The sequence below is a fragment of the Conger conger genome, chromosome 7 (assembly GCF_963514075.1).
Source record: "Conger conger chromosome 7, fConCon1.1, whole genome shotgun sequence".
In the NCBI taxonomy this organism is placed as follows: Eukaryota; Metazoa; Chordata; class Actinopteri; order Anguilliformes; family Congridae; genus Conger; species Conger conger.
Genome location: NC_083766.1, coordinates 46,204,706 through 46,221,487, shown reverse-complemented (window position 1 = coordinate 46,221,487; position 16,782 = coordinate 46,204,706). Strand labels below are relative to the sequence as shown.

Below are 16,782 nucleotides of genomic sequence, written 5' to 3'. Positions count from 1 at the left end.
CTTTGATGACTCATGCTCTGGTCTCTACTCTCACAAGGAAACCAGCATTATAATGGCCACCGTGGAGGGTCCAACTGAGACTAAACAAACTACTGTCAATTCCAATCCAGTCTGCATTCTCCAGGTTACCGAGAAACTAATCTCAAAATTAAATTGGGCACAAAATGCAGAGAAGTCTGTGCATTAATGTGGTTGTATGCACATGCAGATAAGTGTTCATATGTATGTGTGTGTATTCATGGATATATTTGCTTGTATGTGCATGTGTTTTTTGTGTACGTGCGCGTGTGCACATGAGAGAGAATCTGTGGTTTTGTGGATATGCTTCAGTGCATGAGAAATTGTTGCCTGCAGCCAGCAGAAGCTGAGCAGCATAGGCAAGATTCAATCGACAGTCTCTCCCACACACAAGCAGCTCCGCCAGAGTCATTGCTGGGACCATAGTTCCCTAGACTGCTTTGACAAACTGAAAAAGACACCATAAGTACTCTGGATCCATATTACATATGACTTTGATCTGCGATGTCTTCCAAGGCTGATGTGAACAATGACCTCACAACTGAACTGAAATCTGTATCAAAGCTGAGCTTGTTCTTGTACTTAATGTGGAACAAGTGATCTACCCACCTTCTTGGCAAACTGATACATGATGATTAGAAATTAAAATATATATTTAAAATAAATGTATCAAGTTCTGTATTCTTTGACAGCTTTTCAAAAAGCCAACTCTAATGAGGTTAGCCAAGTAAGTAAACTCCTCTAATTCAGCAAACCTGCTAAGTTTGAACCTGGCAACACTTATATGTAGACAAAAATGACCTTACCAACCATTTTCGCCAGAGATCAGTGGTTCTAATTCTAATTTCCAGAGCAGGTATGTACTGTAACATTTACCCACAAATTAGCACGCTTACACTTCTCTTTTCTCCAGGTAACATGACTACTGCCTTGCCCACAGCATTTAATATACATTAAATCAGGGAATTATTACCTGAATGGGAATCTTTTGATCATGATCCGAAAAAAACCCCCAACATTTATTCTGTGTGAATAAATGTCAATTTCCCTTGATGCAATATGGATTTACCATTTTAATAAATACAAGGCATTCAACTAATCTCCTTTGAATATAGCTTATGTATGTAAGTTAATAGGACCCTCTCACATGGTAAACATTGTGGTTAAACCATTCAGATGTTTCCTGTCATGGCAGCTAGTTAGCTCCTTCTGTGTCACAAGGAGATGAGAAGACAAGAAAGGAAGGAAATACCCTTTTAAGTATTTATAAAGTATTCAAACTCAGTCTGAGCGGGAGGGCACCGAATGTAGCTGGAATGTACACACACTGTGACCCTCCAGCTGGAGGTCAGCCCTTTTAGAGCAATCAACATTGCAGTAAGCTCTCATTATTGTGTGGGACAATGAATTATTTCCTTGTTAAGAATAAACTATCCAAATGTTATGTCCCCAGCCTCAAATTTCAGTGCATTTTTATCATCACTGTGTAACAAGCATTCAAAGGGAAAAGCAAATGCTTTACTATTTAAAATTTGAATTAATTGAGCATTGATTATTATTATTATAATGGAATTTCCTGAAATGCATGTTAAATTGAATGATGCCATTTCTACCCACACTGACCCCCCTCCCTTCATAATTGATGACAAAATTTGCTCATTCAGATCTGCTTGTGTCTTTCTCAGTCATGCCTCACAACATCCTGCAACTGCACAATCACAGATTCTCACAAACTCAGACCTAAATTAGTATTTATTTTAGCTTGCTTTACATGACCATTTAAAATAAACCAGGACAGCCAAAGACACCTGCAGCGCCAAAGAATAAAGAGGAGATACGACAACGAAAACAAATAAATCTAAATCGGGCATTCCGTAGCTGTCCCGATCATAACAAATCAGCAGTTAAACCTCCCTCACCAGCCTAAGTAGATTACTGTCATTTTCCACAACCAGTCCCTGCTAGCTAACAACTTCCAATTAGCGAGTCCCGCTGTGCAAACCTTTGCTCTGATGGGAAGTGACTGTGACAGGCGGAGAAATTAGAAACACTGTATGTTAATCAACCATTCTTTGGTAATCACCAATCACCATCAAACCACTTTCAGGAAGGATGTACTGTACATATTCAGAACCTGCAATGGCAAAAAAACGACTGCAGCAGCCTGGGTTCCCTCAACCACAGCAGCTGCCTCAGCCACAGAAGGAAATGCACACACTCACATTCACATACACGTGCACACAATTATACTCACACATACAAACATACAAGCACACACATGCATGCACTCAGACTTGTCCACAGCTGTTAAAGCCTCCTTGCTCTGAGCCATGAGTATTGACCTGTAGGATGCCTACTGTCTTGGCCGTTCCCTTTTTATGCATGCTTATCAGCAGAAAAAAGCTCTTGTCTGTAAGAGAGGCGGTAATTAGGCCTCGCAGAGGCAAAACCAATCGACAAGTGGCGTATCAACAAGCCCAGCTGGGGCCATTCCTCTGAAAGAGAGTACTAGCAGGAAAAAGAAATGCAAGGGAAATTAAATGAGAGTAGGGGGTTATAACAAAGGCACACAAACACCCACTGCAGATTTCACAGGGCCTGGAGGAACTGGATCTCCAGCAAAATAAGCACATGGAAAACCTGAATAGTACTTCCTCCCATGGTAGATTGTCTTTTTACATTTCACCAAGAGAGCACTATAACAATATCCTTCATTCAGTACTGCTTTTGGGCAGTAGTTGCAAGATAAAGCTTTTTTCATTTTTCAAAAGAAACAGCAACTAAACTTTAATCAACATTTCTTTTGAACTCAAGTGGTGTGCAAGTTCATAAGCCTTTACACTTCCTGTGGGAGAAGGGTAGTGCATTGTATGCAGAATGGCTTGCAACAAAACAGGTTAATTCCACCTGTCTCTTACAATATACATCTCTTTCTCATTCAGGTTTTTCTCACAGCCTAGCTAGTTGACCAGATACATTAAGACAGTGGTATGCAAACATTTGGGCACCCCTGGTCAAATCACATGTTTTGTTGAAACTGTAAGTGAAATGAAGTTAACACAATCTCTACAGGGCACAAACCTAAACTTGATTTATACCATGGTCTGAGTGAATCTGGTTGGATGCTATGTGGAGATTAAATTCGTATAATCCTTTAAAGGAGCACTGTCACAATTGTTTCAGTTGATATTATTTGGATTAAATGCTTAATGCTAAATTATGTGTGTAGGCATTTTTTTTACCGTCAGTGTAGCCATTTCCTAAATATGGGGCAACACTTCTAAGGGCAAACACATCTAGTGATGTCACGGCTTTCATCTTCAGCCTGTTTCCCAGAAGGTAACTGGCACTCAAACTCCACCCTTGAACGCAGAGACTGGTATATGGGCAGCCACCAATCCAGGCGATCATATGACACTACCACGAAAATACGGTAACGTTAGCATACAAATATAACTTAGTTGGTTAGCCTGAGCGATTTGATGGACAGCTCTGACTTCACTGAGTTAGAGCAAAAGCTAAGCTGACGAAGAACTGCAACCTTACAGTTTTGAACTGGAATTTACAGTGGAATAATTGCAAGAGTGAGAGGGACAGACAGAGGAGGACGAGACAGCCGAAGCTAACAGATGCCTACCGAGACGGAGAGCCTTTGCTGCCACGAATGGGATCGAGGGCAACGGCTGTTGGTAGAAACCGATCACTTGCATCACAGCTGATAATAACTCTGAACCCTTGCTACATCCTGCAGTACTTACCAACTTCTTCTGCAGCAATAGGAGAATTAATTGAAAGTAGTATCCACAACCAAGATTTTGATACAGCTTGTTAGGTAGATATGCTTACGCAATTACTCCTCTGTATATCCCGGTTCAAAACTGTACGGTTGTATTTCTTCATTATTTCTTCATCAAAATATGAAAAGCATCGAAAAGCTCGTCCTCTATCTCGCGAAGTCAGAGCTGTCCATCATATTGCTCAGGCTAGCCAAGTTAGGTTACGTTGTCATAAAATTTCTTCTTAACCGTGTGAATTCCTTACCTGTTTACATTTAGGCAGATGTGCACGCAAGATAAATTGCTATCTTCGTTTTGGTCGCAGCACATTCGACACGTGAGGTCCTTAAATTATTTTTTACCGTGAAGAGTGCCTGACCCGCAAATGTAGTTTAAAAATGTGTTTACACGGTGGAAGTTGTATAACATATAACATTATCGGTCCACGCTGTTTATTTACAGGGGACTTTTAAGCAAGTGTGTAATGCTTTTCAGGCTAATGTTTTAGAGAAGTTAGCTTAGCCTACTCGCTCTTAGGGTCATCCTAGCTACATAACTTCAGATCAGTCTTATGAATACATAACTGGGGAAAGCAGCTTAATTACGCTGCTCATGAAGTAATGTAGCATGACCCTAAGAGCGAGTAGGATCTGATCTAAAACAGAAGTTTTGTCCCATATTTAGGAAGTGGCTACGCTGACGGTGATTTTAAAAAGACCTACACATAATTTAAGCATTTAATCCAAATAATCTCAACTGAAACTGATATTGAATGTATACGTTTTAGTGCATCCTGAGATTCATACAAGCCGCATAGCCTTCTCATGCAGGCAGCCTTTCCTCTTCAGTTCTGATCAGATAGAAACTTTTACTTCCTTCTGGAAGGTGGTTTAGGGTAATGGCAATGAGTACTTGCTGTGCTTTTTAAACAAAATAAGTTACATATTTATAGTGCATATTTAAAATGGCAAAACCATTATTTAAGCTTTTTATTTATTTATTTATTCATTTATTTTACTGGTGACCTGTCCAGGGTGTATTCATGCCTTTCACCCAATGTATGCTGGGATAGGCTCCAGCCCCCCTGTGACCCTGTTCAGGATAAGCAGGTTAAGATAATGGATGGATGGATGGATTAATTTATTTTTCTACTTATTTATTTTTTCCAGACAGAATGCCCAGAAGGGATTCAATTTGACAGAGTTTGATCATTTTTACATGCCAAAAAATGGCAAATGCCAGTATGAACTACGTACAAAACATGCTGTGATTTCATGCTGTCATTATATAATTCCAATATGGAATAAAGAGCCAAAACACCCAAAAAATCACTGCAGTCTTTTACTGAGGAGTTAACTATACATGGACACACACACACACACACACACAGGAAGGAAGATATCATTAAGTATATGTATAAGTAATGCCATTTTTACCTGTCTTTGCTGTGCCACTTTGAAATGCAGCCCTGACCCATGCTGGCTGAGGGGCATTTTTGGGGGCAACAGGGGCTTGGACTGCTGGCAGGCAGGCAAGCTGGGGTTGTGGAACCGTTGTGGGTGCTGGGGCTGGAGTGGGTTTGGGCTGGGAGCAGTCTGCGGATGTTGCTGTTCCTGGTTCTGGTAGCGCAGGGGGTGTTTGCTTTGGGGCATCCCCATAAGGGAAGTCTGCTGACTGTGGGGTTTGTGGCCGAAGTGCGAGAGTGGCTTGCTGCCAAGGACCTTCACTTCTGAGGAGGGACCGGCATTCCCGCTGCCATTAAGTTTGAACAGGCAGTTGCTCATACCCTTGCGCTGGGGGCTAAGCCTCAGCTGACTGCCAGTCTTCTCCTGTCCAAAAGTCCCCATGGAGGAGTGGGGAGCGACGTTAGGCGACCAGTTGGGCGCTGCCCTGGCCTGGTTTTGCTGTTGGTGCTGGCGGTGGGCCAGCAGGTTGGAGCCAGGCTGCTGATGCTGCTGATTGTCCAGCTGCTCTGTGCGGGAGCCCTCCGTCCCGCCCGTCAACGAACACTGCGACTCCTCTGACCCCTGACCGGGGTTGTGGGCGACCGCAGATGAGAGTGAGGGGCCCGCCGAAGCTGGGCGAAGCTGGGGTGACCCGACTGAGGCGTGCCCGTGGCTGTGAGTGTGGCAAAACCCTGGGGAGTACTCAGTTTTTATCGTCCTCTCCTGCTGGGTGCATGGCCTGCCCGCCCCCACTGAGCTGGGTCGCCCCAGGTCCAGGCTGAAAGCATCTTCGTTGTCGTCCTGTTTCAGGATTTTCTCCAGCTCTAGGTCGTCGAAGGATGGCACAGACTTGCTGAGCTCGTCAAACAGGTCTTGCAGATCGGGGTCCATCTCCTCCTCCTTGAAGTCAAAAACCATGGTGGAGGGGTCTGCGGTTGACGACCGGCCACACGAGCGAGTCTCTCCGGGCTCCTTCTTCATCTCCTTCAGGGTCAGGCTGAAGAGGTCGCCGCCCAAGGGCGGGGTCATCACGTTCCTGTCCTTCCTCTGCAGACCGTGGCTTATTGCCACCTCCTCTGGCCGGGAGTGGTACTGCCCATTGCTGAACGTGCAGCCTGAGTGTCCCATAGCCCCACCTTCCAAGCAGACACGCTTGAAGTCCGGGCCAAAAGCCCCGCCCGAGAGCCCATTCTGCTTCACGCTGTATCCCAGCGGCTGCCCCTCGATTTTCCTCCTCAGAGACCCTTGAAGCTGCAAAGAGCAGAAATAATGATGATCAATAAGCCAGTATTAAAGTAATTTCAATTATACTGTGCAGTACATAAATTTTTGGACAGAGGTAAACATTTCTGGTCTTTTGGCACATTGAACTGGAAAAGAAATAATGAATATGAGTGCAGTTTGCAACCTTTAACATTTACATCCATATCAGGTGATCTATGTAGGAATTACATCCGTTTTTATACATAGTCCCCCCATTTTAGGGGACCAAAATTAAATGGGTAATGCCGGTATAAGAAAGCTCTCTTTAGGCTTTTGAGTGCCTCTGGAGTCTGTTATTGGCAATTGCCAACATGATGACCAGAGTGGTGCCAAGGACTGTGAAGGAAGCCATTATGAGGCTGAGAAATAATAAAAAGCAGTCATAGACATAAACAATAGGCTTACTCAAATAAACTGCGGCTGGTAGGCTGAGGAAGACTTCTACAATTGATGACATTACATTACATTACATTACATTACATTACATTACATTAATGACATTTGGCAGACACTCTTATCCAGAGCGACGTACAACAAAGTGCATACCCATAACCAGGGATAAGTGCGCTGAAAGATCCTAGAGGGAAGTACAATTTCAACTGCTACCAGTACAACAAAGATAAGGACCAGGGCCAATTTGAATTTATTTTTAATAAAAAAAAAGGTTTGGAGGCTAAAAGGAAGGATTACAGTAAGAAAATAGTTAGATATACAGTAAAAGGTCCAGTGTTAAACTCTAACAGAGTACATATGGGTCCAATAGGAGTGCAATAGGGGCTATACAACTGCGTATCCTTATACCATATTGCAGTCATGTTCAATTCCAATGTTGCATAAAGAGAGCATACATTCAATATTACAAGAGCACGTTCTATATATAATTAATGGCCTCTTATCAATGACACCCTTTGATGTTCTTCAACCTATTAAAATTACAATCATAATTCAAAATATTCGTATATAAAGAACCCCTCGTTAAAATTATCTTTATGTAAATGTATCTAATTTTGCTATTTGCTTCAAGGCTTCTCAGTTCATTCTCTCAACCCTGTCTTCCATGTTTGCAGAAGCCAGAGAAGTAATTAATATTTGAAGTTTCAAGGTTTTCTCTTTGTACTCAGCATTAATGCCAGATGCATACTGTATGAGAATTTCATCAATGATTTCATGCATGGTTTAGAGATGAAGGGAACCGTATGCTCTCATAATGGGGTGAGATATGATATAATAGGCTTATGCCAACAGACCTGTTTGTATTTCAGGGAGTACTGTCTTCATATTATAGCATTTTTATGTACTGCAGTTCAGGAATCATTCTATTGTCTGACTGTTTTTGTGACATTGTTTCAATGGATGTAACAATATACTAAACACAACAGGTTTTTGTAAAGTTGTTGAATGATGTCACAATGACAAATTATTTTTCAACAGATATTTGTAACTGCTGCCTTAACTAAGGAAGTCTACCTGATATTAAATCTGAAGATAAATGTAGCACTTTGCATTGGCAGTATCATTTAATGAACAACAGCACAATGCAATGCCATGTGGTGGTTTTGAAGGATTCTGAATCAGCTGTTATGTTTTGCACATGTGTAGAATAATGAAACTAATTTAATTAAACACTCAAATAATTCCAGGAAGTAAACAAAGGCATGAAAATGAATTCCAAGCAATGAACAAAGAAATAGTTCCAGAGAATGGAGAACAGACCCGTTCTCAGTCACCACATTTGTGTAAATCGCATTCACCTCTGTTATGCAGTTGTAAAGACAGTATCTCAGATCCCAGGAGAATTCATGTATTTATCAAACACAGGGAGATCTTAATTGCCTTCATTCCTCCTTGCCTTGTTTTATGTTAATTACCACTGCACAATGAATAACAACTCCAAACCAGCTGCAAGCAACTCTTTAAGCAATATACTTCTATAACAATGAAAACATTTAGCTTCCAACCTATACAAAAGCATGTAAACAGTCTGCAAAGTGAATATTACCAGATACGCAATGATTTCAGAGCTTCCAAAATCAATTCAAATCAATTGTTGAGTTATACGTAACTGTTTTCAGTTTAAAAGCAAAGCTTCCTTTCATTCCATGAAATCAGGAAGGAGACCTTTTTCTCCTTCTCAAGTTCACTCTCATCAGTTAGCAAAATGTAATTTTTGCAATATCATCACACAGGGTACACTCGGGGTGCACAAGGAGGACTGATACGTTTTGGAATTTCGTACCCACCCTTGATCGTATTTATAATCTGTTTATGTACTTATTCTGGCATTTAAAAAAATATATTTTCACGAGCCGCAGCTGCAGGATTGCATACTCCATCCATCCATTATCTTAACCCGCTTATCCTGAACAGGGTCGTGGGGGGCTGGAGCCTATCCCAGCACACATTGGGCGAAAGGCAGAAATACACCCTGGACAGGGGAGACACTCCACACAGAGAGGCCCCAGCCAACCGGAATTCAAACCCAGGACCTCCTTGCTGTGAGCCGGGCCGTGCTACCTACTGCACCATCCGTGCCGCCCGGGTTTGCATACTGCATATCCATAATGGAAACATTACTGTGGTCTGATACAGGAGTGAATCCTCACTGGTATGTACAGTTGTTGAAAAAATGAAAAAATAAGCCAGATAAAATGGTTTGAACAAAAGCCAATGTACATTGGCTCTCCAGAAATGTAGTTCTGCACCCCAATAATATTCATAAAAAATATGAGTCGTGCATGCCAAATAACTTGTGTACAGTAGGCTACTCACATTCTGGTGTTGCCCAAAGTCTCCTGAGACAGACGACACTTTGAAAACCACAAGGATTCTGGGACCTGAAAGCCCTTCTCTTGCTGGAAAAGTATTTAGTGGAAAACTGTGAGTACTTTCTCTGGAAACAGAAGGTCTAATGTGACTTGTTTACATTCCTACCAGGGGAATTGCAATGCCAATTTCCAAGAATCAGCTCAAAACATATTTTTGAAGAGCCTGAAGGCCTTCATGTGGAGTAATATTTTATACTGCAAACTATGAGTAATAGTATTATCTGGAGGTAAAATGACAGCATGTAAGCAAAGTCAATTAAAAGAGGAAAAAAAGAAAGCTGCCCTGACTCAGGCAATGAATGCTAATACTACTAATATTACTATTATTACTACTATTACTACACAGTAAAATGTTAAGTATTAAATCAACTCTTGCAGTGTGCATAACTTCCTTCCTTGGTTACCCACATTAAAAACAACAATTATGGACTCTTAAAAAGCTGACATATTTACAGTTACAATCCTATATACAAATGATGTTTTGCTTTCAATATTCATTTAAACGTTACTGGCCCACACAAAGGCATCCGTTGTGACATAATGAAAAAGTGGCCAAAGGGTTGGTAAGGAGAGACCAATTACTTCAATTATGAAGAGAAGAAGCTCTGAAATTAGACCTGGGGTGAAGGCTGGGAATAGGCCTCATACACATGGACATGTAGACAACAGTACCACCAGTCATCTGTCAAGCCACAGATGGTGTTCAAGACTTCTATGAAATTAAATTACTCCTTCAAGTAAATATATATTTAGAAATACTTTCTTCTGGTTATCCACTGTGGTTCCATCTAACCACTGTTTCAACACAGATCCTGTCATATTTTAACCCAATTTGTAATGAAGGAATCGGACAAGTCCTTCAAAGGAGTTGAGTGATTTTGTGATGAGTCAGACCTAGGTCAAATCCGTCAAAATACCTTAACCAGTGAACACAATTGAAAGTAGTTTCATAAAAAAAAAAAGTGAATTTTATGCAGAATTAAATAATGTGTTCTTAATAAAGTTCTTATTTGAAATTATTGTTTTTTTAACATGCTTCATTAATCTGCAGAAATGTTTTCAATTTGACCAGTGTCTATAAAAAAGTTTATATAAAAAAAAATACATACAATAATAAAATATTAAATATTAAAACATTCATTCACAATTGTTTCAGCTGTAGTAAAGCAATGCTGTTGCAAAAAGTACAACATTTGAAACCTGCAAATTACCATCCATCCCATCCCAACCCAAACCATCGAAACTTACCATCATGTTTTCGTGAATGGGGCAAAGGGGTGTCATGATACAATAAGAAACCAAACAGTATTTCATGACCTCTTCACAACTTTCCATTTGAGACTTGATCATCATCCACATCCTGTGTATCAGCATAAAGCACTCAGTGTTATGAAACTAGGCAAATGAAAAGCTTCTTCATAGCCAGAGCTATTTTTTTAAATTAACATGATCAACTTGTAATTGACAACTATGATGTGATATATGTTGAGTTTGTCAATGTGAGCTTGAAAAGATTTAATAATACATTTTCAATTAAGAGTGCAGACTTCTGGCTTCCTTTATGTTCTGCAGTTACTTTGGGGAACAGAAACTCCTGTAAACCTGTTTATCTTTTGGAGGGAAAGGGAAAGTTCTGGTACATTCTATGCTGGAGTGGATACAAGCCATTCTGGTGACATATGGTACCCCAATCCCCTATTTTGTGACTTCATATTGCCTTTTCTACCATTCTGGCAACTACTTGTATGCATTGTAATAATATAATAATATACAGTGACTCTCAGATTTTACTGAATAACAAATGATACACTAAAATGTTATTAAATGTTACATAAAATTTTATTTCATGTATTATATTAAGTCTGGGACGATAAGGTTTTTTGCAGCATCATTTTTTTCACAATGCAATTTTCAATCGTTCTGGTAACAGGATATACCATTTGAAAGCATTAAAACTCACAGTTCTATCTGTATTACCTATTTTAATAAGCCATTGCTTTAGCGACGACAGTTCTTTATTTTGCAACATGTGGGTGGCAAACCAAGCATGGGTGGACCTTGCATTCTCTGCCTTTTGGAAATTCACATACTACAAGAAATAAGGTAATGTCTGTGTCCTTTTACACCAAAGGACACAGACACGTTTATAATTCTAGAAACATGCTATCTCGGAGGAACATCGAATGTCCATTGTTTACTTGAAATTTCTTGAAATGGAGGAATGATCACTTCGATGTTGCATACTTCTACAAAAGCACTTGTACATTTGAATGCTATTATCTACTCTTTGTATAAGCTCTCTAGAACACGATCAGTCTACTAATGTAGTTGCGAAAAAATTTGTAACCCCCATCCGTGTGTAAGAAAATACAGTACAACTTCTACTCAACCGAGAACCCACTATACGGGCATGTTACGTTTCCAATGGTCTATACCTGTAGTTTGTTAGGCTTTCATGAAACAATGCAGCATTTTTTCGCCTGTACAACGAAACACACGCTGCACGTTGCACACGCTGCACGTTGCACACGCTGAGATTGTTGTGCTTCGGAAAAAATAGTTATAGAGATTTTATGTCTAAAAAGGTTGACGGTTTTGCAACAAAAAAATATTTAACCTGTTATGCCTAAACAAAAAACGGCGCACAGGGGCCGAAAGCATGGGGGGGCCCACAACGATGATCTTGATGTGCCCTTAATAGGATTCAGAATTTTTTTTTATGGGACGTTCATAGAAATCCACCCAGCGCTTATTGCAATATGCACATAAGCTTGAGTATAATTCCAAGACAGACTCTCTTTCCGAAAGTCATATTAAACTTTATTTAGTTATACGTTACACTGTAAACATGTGGTCCAGGGTGGGGCTGGTCCAGACTGCTATCTAAAGTCCGTAACTTGATACAATGTATTCGGAACTAGTCTAGTGTTATAGAAACATGGATGTTGTTAACATAGTTTTAAAAAATGTTTGTTAAACATACAAGTTAGCTAACTGACATTAGCTGTTGATATTTGCTTCTAATGCCGGATTTTTTATGCAGGGATGTAAAGTTACAAGCAATATATTATAAAGTTTGTTAAAGGAGCACTGTCATGCTTCTTTCAATTCTGCCTGTAGTCATTTTTTTAAATCGCCATCAGTGTAGCCGTTTCCCAAATATAGTGCAAACACATCTAGTGATGTCACTGGACGTGTTTGGCTTGAATCTCCTGCCTGTATTTCCCAGAAGGTAACGGGCACTCAAACTCCACCCTTGAACACAGAGACTGGTTTATGGGTCCCATCCAGGCGATCACATGACACTCCCACAAAAATACGGTAACATTTGCATACAAAATCACATAACCTAACTTGGCTAGCCTGAGCTATAGCAGTAGTAGTAGTAGGTACTTTATTGTCCCCGTGGGGAAATTAGTTTTCGGTAGAAAATCATTGTTGGTGGTGTTACATAAAAACAGGCACAGCACATAGAGACAGACATATAACATCGACAGATCAGATCTGAAGTCCAAAATTAATAAAAATTATATAATAATTAATAAAAAATAAATAAATAAATAAAAAACACGGTGCACTATAGCAACTGCTGGTAATTACGACATATATAACAAAATAAGAGTAGTGCTCTGGCTGGACCCGCTAGACAGAGTTAAACTAAGTGAATAAAATATAATATAAAAAATATATATATAAAATATGTGGGTTAGACCTTACCATTCAGGGATTTAATCACCTGTGGTATGAATGAATGTTTGGACCTGTTTTTTGAAAAGGCTGGCTGCCGGAACCTACGCCCAGAAGGTAACCGGTCGAAGGCTGTACACAGAAAGTGCTTGGGGTCAGAGATGATTTTTTCTGCTTTCTTGAGAGACCTGGTTCTGTAACTCTCTTCTAAGCTGGTCAGTTTAAAGCCCAGCAATTTGCCGGCACTGGTTACAGTTTTCCTCAGGGTTTTTTTCTGTGCTTCTGTTGCATTACCAAACCAGCAAATAAGGCCAAAAGTTAAAACAAAGGCACTGTAAAACATCTTAAGCATGGTGAGATTGACATCAAATAAGGCTAAGCCTTTGCTGGCTCTTTTTGTTAATGGATTCAGTATATTTATCCCACTTCAGCTTATTATCTAAGACAACCCCGAGGTATTTATATTCCGTGACTGACTGTATAGGCTGTCCTCTAATACTAGTCAGACCGGATGTGGGCTCTTTCCTAAAATCAATAGACATCTCTTTTGTCTTAGAAGTGTTCAGGAGGAGATGTGAGTCCTCACACCATTTGATAAATGCCTCTAAAACAGGGCCATGCTCCTCCTCATCACCCTGAAGAAGGCTAACCAGTGCCATATCGTCGGCAAACTTAACTAAAAATCTTCCAGGGAAGGAGCTGGTACAGCTATTTGTGTATAAAATAAACAACAAGGCAGATAAAACGCAGCCTTGAGGAGAGCCTATAAAAGTATATATTTTATTGGACAGTGCAAGGCCCACTTTCACCTGCTGTACTCGCTGACTTAGAAAGTCCAGCAGCCAGAGAATCAGACCACCATCCAGGGAAAACTCATCCGCTAGTCTCTGGGCCAGGATATGAGGCTGAATCGTGTTGAAGGCGGAAGAAAAATCTACGAATAAAATTTTTACGTGCGTCTTTGGAGCCTCAAGATGTGAGTGGACAAGATGCAACAGGGTTAAAATGGCATCATCTACCCCCCTACTAGGCTGATAGGCAAATTGTAAGGCGTCCAGTGAATGTTGGGTATGTGATACTATATGCCTTTTAATTATTCTTTCAAAACATTTCATCACTAATGAAGTTAGTGCTATGGGGCGGTAGTCGTTGGGCTCAGAGGGTTTAGGAACCTTGGGAATGGGAACAATGATGGACGTTTTCCATAAAAGTGGTACAGTATGCTGATCCAGAGAAGACTGAAAAATAGAACTGAAAATGGGAGACAGTTGTTCTGCACAATATTTCAACACGTTACCACAGATATTGTCTGGGCCTGGGCTTTTATGTGTATTACAGCTTCTGAACAGTTTGAAAACATCTGACTGGTTGATGGCGATATTATGAGCTGTCATTAAGGACAGCTCATATTAACTATACGGTGGACAGCTCTGACTTCCCAGAGTTAGAGGACAAGCTTAAGAAATACAACCTTACTGCTTTGGACTGGAATTTACAGAGGAAGAATTTTGTGAGCGAGAGAGACAGACAGTGGAGGATGAGGCAGTTGGACCGGGAACAGAAATTGGTGTCAGTGTGGGAACTGTGAACCCATGCATACCGAACCCATGCATGCCAATAATAACTTTTAATCCTTGCTATATCTTGCAGTTACATTACTTAGCAACTTCTTCTGCAGCAATAGGAGGTTTAATTGGAAGACGTATCCAAAACCAAGATTTTGACACGGCTTGTTAGTTAGATATTTACTTACTCCTCACATAGTTGCCCTCCTAGAGCCCTTGGTGTGGATTCTTCTTCCAATTAATCCTCCGATTGCCGGAGAAAAAGTTGGTAAGAGGACTGTGCGATGTAGCTAGGGTTCAAACTTCTTACTGGCAATGATTTAATCCAAATAATCTCAACTGAAACAAGTGTGACAGTGCTCCTTTAACTTCCTGCGGGAGGGACTGAACAACGCAAAACGAGATGCCATTGCTAACAAGGATAAGTGCTGCGGTGAAATATATATACAGAGCTGACATTAGCTACAGTACAAGCTTAAATTCTCCCTATGTTCAGTGAATGAGCATGACGTATATTTCTAACTTACGTATACTCCAGTGGAGGCTGGTGACTTCCAGAATTGAGGAGGCCATTTTTTTCCGCTTGCTCACTTCACTCGCGATGGAATGTTCCCTGTTCTCTTATCTGTCTTTGTGCTGGCCAAAGGCATACTATTTGGAGTGTAAGCTACAGTCAGAAAGTTCTGGCTGATGAAATTCATTGTGCAGAGCTTAGCCTTGTGCCTTCCTGAAGAAATGACATTGCTGTAAGTCTATGAGCCTGCCTGATAATTAAGCTGAGAAATGACATTTGGATGTAATATAAATGCCAAGTGAACATGTGTAAAAGGCAGGAATTTTAATTATGTAGTTAAAAACAATTTTGTTTAGCTTACATTTTTCATTCTTCTACAGCTTCAACATGTAATCACCAATTTAATCAAGTTTAGCATATAAAAAAGATAAGATAACACTTTCTTTATCATATGTAGTTTTATTCAATATATTTAATATAAAATATGTAAAAATATGGTTCCAGTTGGCTTTAGCTAACGTTAACGTTATCCACTAGAGGGCAGCACTCTATTCGTATTTAGAGTGAATTTCCTCACAGAGCAACAATTCGGTAATTTGATATGGAAGATTATTAAATTGACTTGTAATAAAACGAAATGGACTACATTAAAAATAAAACTGTTCAATAAATCCCAAATGGTGTCTAACATGACCTATTGAATGTCATTCTCACTCCCTAGTATCTGGAATCTGCATATCTCCAGCCCAAGATCTCAAATTGCGCTAGAATCTCGCCGACTTCCGAGGTAGTTTTAAGCAAAAGTTTTTTGCCAAATGAGCTATAAACTCCAGGGATGATAGCCAGGGGTGTTCTCTAAATTTCCTGAAAAGCACAAGTTGATAGGACACTCGTAGCCACTATGGCGAGTGTTTGTTTGACTGAAGTGACTAGCGAATTCTCAAAATGGCTTCTGTGTTGAATAGGAAAGGAAAGGATAGTTGATTCCAAATGAACCAGTAGCATGTGATTGGACGAACAAAATGTCAATCTTTCAGCCCTGGACACAATGCATGGTGAGGCCAGGCCTCCGTTGCCCACCCATTTTCAGTGATCTGGCCAATCACATATTGGCATGAAAAAAAATGCATTACATTGACTTCTATGAGAATCTCATTTCCTAGGGGAGGCCTGGCCTGGGATAACACATTTTGTATCTTAGAACACTGAGACCTAGTTTATGTAAAAACGTCTGCATGTTTGCCACACTCTGGGGCTATTTGTGTTGGTGTCATGGCTTCTCCTCATTGGTTTTCTCTAGTGTACTGTAAACCACATTTGATGATTCAGTCACCTACTCTACATACTGGAGGGAGAGTTGCTAGAATAATTGAAACATGCAGTTTACGATTGGGGTTTTAGAACCTTCTTGCCCTAGCCATTTTTATTTAGCCAAACGAATGAATCGTGCTGGCTTCATTCAGAATGCTGAGAGGTAAACTCTCCTAATTGGAATCCTTGCCAGTTTTGGTATTTTTATTTTTTATATATATGGTAAGGCCAAAGCCTGGGCTTAGATCTTGGTTTAGTGTAATCTGAACACTCCTCCCTTAACTTTGGTTGAGGAAAACTGAAATAGTTTCCAATTCATTAATCAAAGGTCAACAGAATTTTTTTTTTGAATTTGACTGAATAGATGCCATTTGACCA

General features: G+C 40.2%; 1 protein-coding gene and 1 long non-coding RNA gene across 2 annotated transcripts in view; one reads left to right on the top strand and one right to left on the bottom strand.

The window, feature by feature from the left end:
- Positions 1–16,782, bottom strand: part of LOC133134061 (mastermind-like protein 2) — a 100,315-nt gene that overhangs the window by 21,992 nt on the left and 61,541 nt on the right. Inside the window, exon 2 of the mRNA XM_061250452.1 lies at positions 5,231–6,490. Within this exon, the coding sequence (XP_061106436.1) occupies positions 5,231–6,490 (1,260 nt within the window). The remainder of the gene's footprint in view (positions 1–5,230; positions 6,491–16,782) is intronic.
- Positions 3,458–7,996, top strand: LOC133134062 (uncharacterized). The gene is made up of 2 exons (XR_009709242.1): positions 3,458–5,914; positions 6,050–7,996. It is a non-coding gene; the product is annotated as an uncharacterized LOC133134062 (long non-coding RNA).